The sequence below is a fragment of the Crocodylus porosus genome, unplaced genomic scaffold (genome assembly GCF_001723895.1).
Source record: "Crocodylus porosus isolate Cpor-Errol unplaced genomic scaffold, CroPor_comp1, whole genome shotgun sequence".
Taxonomy (NCBI): Eukaryota; Metazoa; Chordata; order Crocodylia; family Crocodylidae; genus Crocodylus; species Crocodylus porosus.
Window position 1 is genome coordinate 149,887,699 of NW_017728906.1, and position 7,335 is coordinate 149,895,033.

Below are 7,335 nucleotides of genomic sequence, written 5' to 3' on the forward strand. Positions count from 1 at the left end.
CTGACAGATGATTACAAAGAAAATATAAACATTTCTTTACTAACAGGTTAGCTCCAAGCTGTACAAGGGGGTTGGTTTCAAATTCTTCCAAGAAGAAATGAATAGCATTGCTATTTGCTTCACATAAAAAAAATGCAGAACGCTTTGCTTTGTTTGCAGCGTGGGGGGAAGTTTACTTCTAGCATCTGAACATTATTAAAGCAAGAGCTTACTCTCTAATGCAAAAGTGAGCCATCCTCACATTTCTCTGTCAAAGAGATTAGAAGAGCTTCATCTTGGTAGCCTCTAGGCTTATGCATTCCTTGTGCATGAAGTGACTGCCTCTGGCCATCGCAGTAGCACCAATTTATAACCTGAGGATGTAGATTTTGCCTCTGCAGAACAGCTCAAATGATTTCCTAGCTTTGAGGGAAGGGGAGGGAAAAGCAGTCCCTTTCATTTTTCTTTTTCTTTTTTTTTATGAGGCCAAGAGCCAGACAGGATTTGTAATCCATATATTTCAGGGTGAGAAGCAATATAATGCATTCCTTGATCCTAAAGCAAACAAACACACAGCACTGATTGTGTGGTAAATTAGAGGTAATTCCCTTGTAAAGTTATGCTTACTGTAATGCTTCCTGCTTTGAGAAGCAGGAGGGAGTTCAATACAAGGGCCCAGAGTCTGACATGATTGTTCACAAAGCTGTTGAACAATGTGTCTTATGGGAATCCCTTTGGGGTGGGGTTATCAACACCAGACAGGACCATTCAGTACCTTGCCAAACAGGATTTTAACCGTTGCAGAATCCTAGTGGAGACTGAGACTACAATAGGACTGACACTACTTGGAGAGCAAAGGGACTACTCAGCATAAAGACGTGATGTAGCCAGGTAATGTAGGACAGTGGTTCTCAACCTTTTTCTTACCAGGACCCATTTGTAAAGGTTCATGTCCTGTCCTGACCCACACCCCCTGGCCCTGCTGGTGGGCCATGCTGGTGGGACCCAAGGTCCCTGGCCCCCCTGGGGCCATGCTGGTGTCCCTCACTCTCGATCCACAGCTCTGCTGGTGCCCCTCACTTCCAACTCACAGCCCCTGTCCCCCCAGCCCTGCCAGTGCCCCTCACTCCTGACCTGCAGCTCTCTGCACCCGCAGCCCTGCCGAAGGGACCCCAGATGCCCCCGTCCTGCTCAGGCTGGAGTGCAGTGGCTGCAGCAGCTCCAACTCATGCAGGCAGCAGTGAAGCAAGTCCAGCCCCTGGCACGGGTTGGAGGGAGGAGGAGAGGAGGTTTGTGGCAGCCTGGTCACAGCTGCCACTCTGCCCTGCCGCAGTTTTGGCACTTTCCTCGGATCAGCGTTTCTCAACCTGTGGCTCGTGACCCTCTGAAATCTTCTTGTGATCCACTTTTGGGTGGCGACCCATGGGTTGAGAAACACTGATATAGGAGATGGGGGATCAATTCGGGGATTGAGTGGAGGAGCAGGAGTGTGGGGTGAAGCAGAGGGTAAAGAAGCCTCAGTCTCCCTATATATATACTACTGTCAACTCTACAACTAATCCTTGGGTCCTGGCCAACAAATACATGTGAATAACAGTTATGCAAGTTCCATGAAAACAGTTGGAGCTGAGTCCAGAGGCACATTCTGGTACAAATGAGCTGGTTACCTATTTCTCAGACATGCCCGCTCCTGAAGCACATGGCTTATTGCAAAGCCCTATTTGCCTTCAGTCAGACTAACCTGCTTTTCTCTTTCCAATACAGCTACTCCTTGCTTAATGTCATAGTTATGTTTTTGAAAAAATGCAACTTTAAGCAGATTCATAGAAGTAGGGTTGGAGGGGAGCTGAGCAGATCATCTACTCCAGCCCCCTACCTTGGGCAGGAATGAATACAGGGCTTTTATAACCCCTACTAAGGTTAGGCTCAAATGACCCCAGGTAGGTAGTTATGAAGCCTCCTTTTAAAGACCCCTAAGGTAGGAGCTAGCACCACTTCCCTTGGAAGTTGCTTCCAGATCCTAGCTGTCCTGACTGTGAAGTAGCGCCTCCTGATGCCTAACCTGAACCTATGCTCAATCAACCATTGTTCCTTGTTACTCTGGGAGGTGCTCGGGGGAACAGGGACTCCCCCAATGCCTGCCGGTCCCCCCTGACTAGTTTGTAAACAGCCACTAGATCCCCCCTCAGCCTTCTCTTGTGGAGGCTGAACAGGTTCAAGTCCCTTAGCCTCTCCTCATAGGGCCTGCCCTGCTGCCCCCTGATCATGCAGGTGGCCCTCCTCTGGACCCTCTTGATGCTAGCCTCATCTCTCCTGAAGTGGGTCACCCAGAACTGGACACAGTAACTCCAACTGTGGCCTGACCAGTGTTGCACAGAGGTGGACTTTCAAGAAGGGAGTTCCCCAGCCTAAAGGTATGCTGCTGGTTCTTTCTGCCCAAGTACAGAACCCTGCACTTGTCAGATGGGATTGAATCCCATCTTATTCACATTTTCCCACCCCTGTAACCTGCCCAGGTCCAGCTGTATCCTGCCCCTCCCTTCTCATGTGCCCACCTTGCCCTAAATCTTGGTGTCGTCAGCGAATTTGAACAGGGTGCTTTTCACCCCCTCGTCCAAGTCTCTAATAAAGAAATTGAATAGTGCGGGCCCAAGGACTGAGCCCTGGGGGACTCCACTGCCCACATTCCTCCAGGTCAAATATGACCCATCCACCACACTCTCTGGGTGTGGCCCCCTAGCCAATTTGTGACCCATCTGACTGTGTAGGCATCAATGCCACAGTCACCTAGCTTTTTAATGAGACTGGGTGGGAGACAGTGTCAAAGGCCTTCCTGAAGTCCAGAAAGACTACATCTACTGCGACACCTGCATCCAGTGATTTTGTGACCTGATCATAGAAGGCTATCAGGTTGGTCTGACAGGACCTGCCCTTAATGAACCCATGCTGGTTGTCCTTGAGCAACCTCCCCCTTGCTGGTCCCCCCCAGATGTGCTCCTGGATAATTTTTTCAAAGAGCTTCCCCAGGACCGAAGTAAGACTAATGGGTCTATAGTTGCCTGGGTCCTCCCTCCTCCCTTTTTTGAAGATGGGGACCACATTGGCCTTCTTCCAGCCTTCTGGCACCTGGCCAGAGCACCATGAGTGCTCGTCCAGCCGTGCCAGGAGCCCCGCGATGACCTCTGCCAATTCCCTCAGCACCCTGGGGTGGACAGCATATGGACCTGCTGATCTGCACACATCCAGCCCTTCCAGAAGTTCCCTAACTTGGTCCTTAGTTTGCAAAATGATGTTAAGCGAATCCAATTGAGTCACAGTAGTTACCTACTATCAGGTGGTGGCTAAAACAACGTTATAACTGAATCTTGTGTGACTTTAAATGAATGTGTTCTCTGATAGATCAGCGATGTAATAACGAAACAATGTTAACTGGGACACTGTTAAGTGAGGAGTACCTGTATTGGTCTTCCTTTGTGGCTGAGTTCCCTATCTGAGGTTGGTGCTTCCTTTGTTATTCTACTTTGACCGTAGGGGCTTCGGAGCTGGACCAGTGCTGGGCCTTTGTACAGCACCCAGAACAATGCAGCCCTGTTTTCTGTTGGGGCTTCTAGATACAAGGCAGAATACAAATTGAATGATGATAACACAAGGTGTCTGAGAAGTTCCTGGAATAGCCTGCATCCTCCAGGGATCTTTTATTTCAGAATCCATCTTTTGGGGGTTTAGATTTTGGCTGTAGGAAGGGACCCTGTGTTAATTATAGGGATCCAGGAGGATCCACAGACACTTGGGGACATGTCTACATTATCAAAGGACCATGGCAGGGAGTGCCACAGTGAAGCATGGGCCACCTGCTCCATCTGTACTACACCTTAAAACAGACACAACAAAGCTTTTGGTCTTAAGGTTTATTCTGAAAGAGAAGCTGGTAGCATGGGCAGCTACATCACATCCTTGTGGGGTGTAGTATGCACAGGGTGTGTGTATTGTGCCTCATGGGAGCACTCCTCTGACAACACAGACATCACTCTTGCTGCACTCTCATCTTATGTGCCTAGCCATGGGACAAGTCTCTGAATAGACAATGTGCCATAGATGTTTACTTCAAGTCAGAAATTGAGGGGGTGGAATGGCTGTGCTAGCTCTCAGAGCCAGAGTATCTCTAAAACAGAGAAGTCTGGCATTGTCCCTTTGTAGTTAGAGTAAATACTTTTGTGTGTCAGCCACATTTTTCCGAGTCCCAACGAGATTTTCTGTCATCTGTTTTACTGCATTACTCGCAGCTGTTCTAAAAAATGCTGCTGAATGCACAAAATCTTGGGGGCATTCAGGCTCCTTACCTATCTGCAGCTATTACATTGGGCAGAGAAGCATTTGGGATGCAGATGGCTGGATTATGCAATTAAACCTGGTCCTGCAAAAAGACCCACTTAAGATGACCTTCTTTTCTATGGCTACTGAAACCATAGGGATTCCATACAGATGGACCAGTTCTCAAATCCTTTAATTCACCAAAGTACTTAAGCATATGCTTAGGTTTCTTCCTGTTCAGCAGTATTTAAGCATTGACTTAATGTGCCCGCTGACATATACTTACATATTTTGCTTATTCAAGGCCTTATAGGTAGATGTTAATTGTCATCTAATTGCATCTGACTGGATCTGCAAGGGTTTCATATACATAAGCAGATTCTGCACATACCCAGAATGCATCCTGTGTACATCAGCTTACCTACATACATAGTCTGATCAGCAGTTGCATCGATCATTATCACACACCTTTAAGTGTTCTGCTCTGATCTCAGTGTCCAGCTCTAGCATGTCTTCTGGAGCTCTAGACTGCTTTCGACTATGTTTGCCACCAACAGTGCTTATGTCTTTTTGGTCCACTAATGCAAATGAGATTTTGGTCCCTGAAACAATTTTAGAATAGTGTTGGTTAGGAACTTCAGAGCAACTCTTATTGCTTAAAGCCAGAATCTCCCCCTTAATACCATCAATGCCATAGAGCCTTTCTACTCTGTTTGAAGATAAACCAATAATGAGAAAAAATAGCTAAAGATCTGGAAAATTTCTCAACAGCAAGATTTGTGAGATTTTGGGATGGTTTCTGCAAGTGGGAGAAGAGCAAATGCCTCATTGTTTCAGCTAGTTAAATTGGGCTGGACAATATGCTAGAAAAACATTTTGTACGGTACAATTTATCCAAACCAGATTTGACTTTATCTATCTTTTCCGTCCCAATTTTCTATATCAAAATACAATGGCTAAAATGATACCATGGTAACAGTACATACAGGCAGCAAACTTCATATACCGCTGAAATATTTCTCTGTATATCTCAAAACCTCTGTCTTGCAACCTAAGGACAAAACAAGTTTTAATTAAAAATGGAATAAAAGGTTTGTACTTTTGCTTGTGATGCCATCTGAACAACTTTAGGAGAACACGTAATGTTACATCATAACATTCTCCTAGCATGGCTATGGGCATATGCAGATGAAATAGTTACTATCAAGTAAAATGATACAGGGCTTTACTATATAAATGGTGCTTCACAGTAGGTTCCTGTAGGCACAATTTTGTTCTCTGATACAAGAAAGCTAACCTGCAGCATCTCACTGCTTAGGGAATGAGGAGACTAGGATTCCAGATTCACCTGTTGAGGGGTAAGAGGACACATACACACACACACACACACACACACACAGAGACAGTTATTGCAGAACAGCTGATGCATGGTAAATCCCTACCCCTTTTCATTTCATGGTAACCAATTTGTCTGCATATGCCTTAGATTGCTTACCCTTGTGCAATTTAAGTAGCTACATTCTTCCTACTTAAAGTCTCCCGTGTTGTTTCAACCAAATACAACATATTCCTGTCCTAAACTGAATTTCACCCTGACAGTCTGTACAGAGAGTCAGCACAGGAACTATGCCCTGCCCATATTATTCTACTATGGAAACACTTAAAGGACCTGCTTATGGCCTGGAGTCCCACTGGTCTGTGCTGTGTACAAGCACAGAACACAGAGATGGCCGCTGCCTCACAACAAACAAGCACCTCCTCCTGAACCCTGTTACAAGGTCTGAAAGGAGACCTATGTGGCCTATAAGCCCTATGCTAGGTTTCTACAGAGTTGTAATGTTTGCAGATGACTGCAGCTCCCAAGTAGATTTTCACTGAGGTCAGAAGAATGCTCCGTGTGAATGCAGTACTTTGCCTGAATGCTGCTTGTTGGGCTGGGCCTCAAGTAGGGCTGTTGAATGGTGATCTATTAAGTTATCTGGCAGTTGAATGGTGATCTATTAAGTTGTCTGGCATGTCAGGGCAAGGTATGTTTCAGTAGGTGCTGGAAGAAGCAGTTCCTTAGCAAAGTCTGAACATCACTTTGTAGAGAAATTTGAGATCCTTTGGAAAGAAAAGCAGTTCATGGGTAGGCAATCCCCAGCACAGGTGCCAAAGCCTGGCATGCAAAGGCATTTTGCTTGGCACATACACTTCAGGGTCGACGGTGGGGAAGGGGACAGTGTTGTGCTACCACAACAAGGATTGGGGCCCTTGTAGCTCCCCCACCGTCCACCCCTGACATGCCAACTTCTTACAAGTTGAGGTTGGCAGTGTTTTTGGCACTCTGCCTAAAAGCATTGCCGACTCCTGCATTAGTTAGTTAATGTCTAGTGAAGAGAAGATATGTTATATGGGTCACCCTTGAAGATGACTCCAGATAAATGCTTTTCATGAATCTGTATGATAAGTACTTCATGGTAGCTAATGGAAAGCTTGAGTGATGGGTGTTTGCAGGTTTTCAACCTTTGTCTTCCATATCTCATTTACAAATGATTGGTGGGGCTTGGTCACAATCTTTGGAAGAGAGTAATGGCCAGCCTGACTCAGGCTTGAGAGCTGTCTAGTCTCTAGCAACTCATCTACAAGGTAACAGTAAATCCTGCATGTATGCAGGGGGTTGGGCTAGATCTCTCCTCTGACCCCATGATTCCATCTCAGAGAACTGCCAGCACAGATGGAGGAAGGCAAGGAGGCAAAAGGGAATGGGAAAATGAAACAGCACTGTAAATGAGACAAGATTGAGAATAAACTGAACAGTGCAACCTGCTGAATATTTGAGATGCCTATACACAAATAACAGGCATCCAAGGACTGAAAAAGACAAACAAGAAGTATTAGTATACAATTATAGCTGTCATCACCAGGTCATGAAGACTTGATGGGACAAAGTGTAGGCCTGGAAAATAGAAGAGTAGTAAGCGTTTGGTTGTGCATCAAGAATGTATATACTTGCCATGAAAAGGGGAGAGGCAAGCTTATTGAATGTCTAGATAAAAATAAAAG

General features: G+C 45.8%; 1 protein-coding gene across 2 annotated transcripts in view; it reads right to left on the reverse strand.

Moving 5' to 3' along the window:
- The window catches only part of ERICH6B (glutamate rich 6B), a 74,465-nt gene that overhangs the window by 16,188 nt on the left and 50,942 nt on the right, over positions 1 to 7,335 (reverse strand). For both annotated transcript variants that reach the window (XM_019529903.1, XM_019529902.1), the window contains exons 11-12: positions 5,277 to 5,341; positions 4,759 to 4,892 (exon numbers count right to left, since the gene is read on the reverse strand). In XM_019529903.1, the coding sequence (XP_019385448.1) occupies positions 4,759 to 4,892; positions 5,277 to 5,341 (199 nt within the window). The remainder of the gene's footprint in view (positions 1 to 4,758; positions 4,893 to 5,276; positions 5,342 to 7,335) is intronic.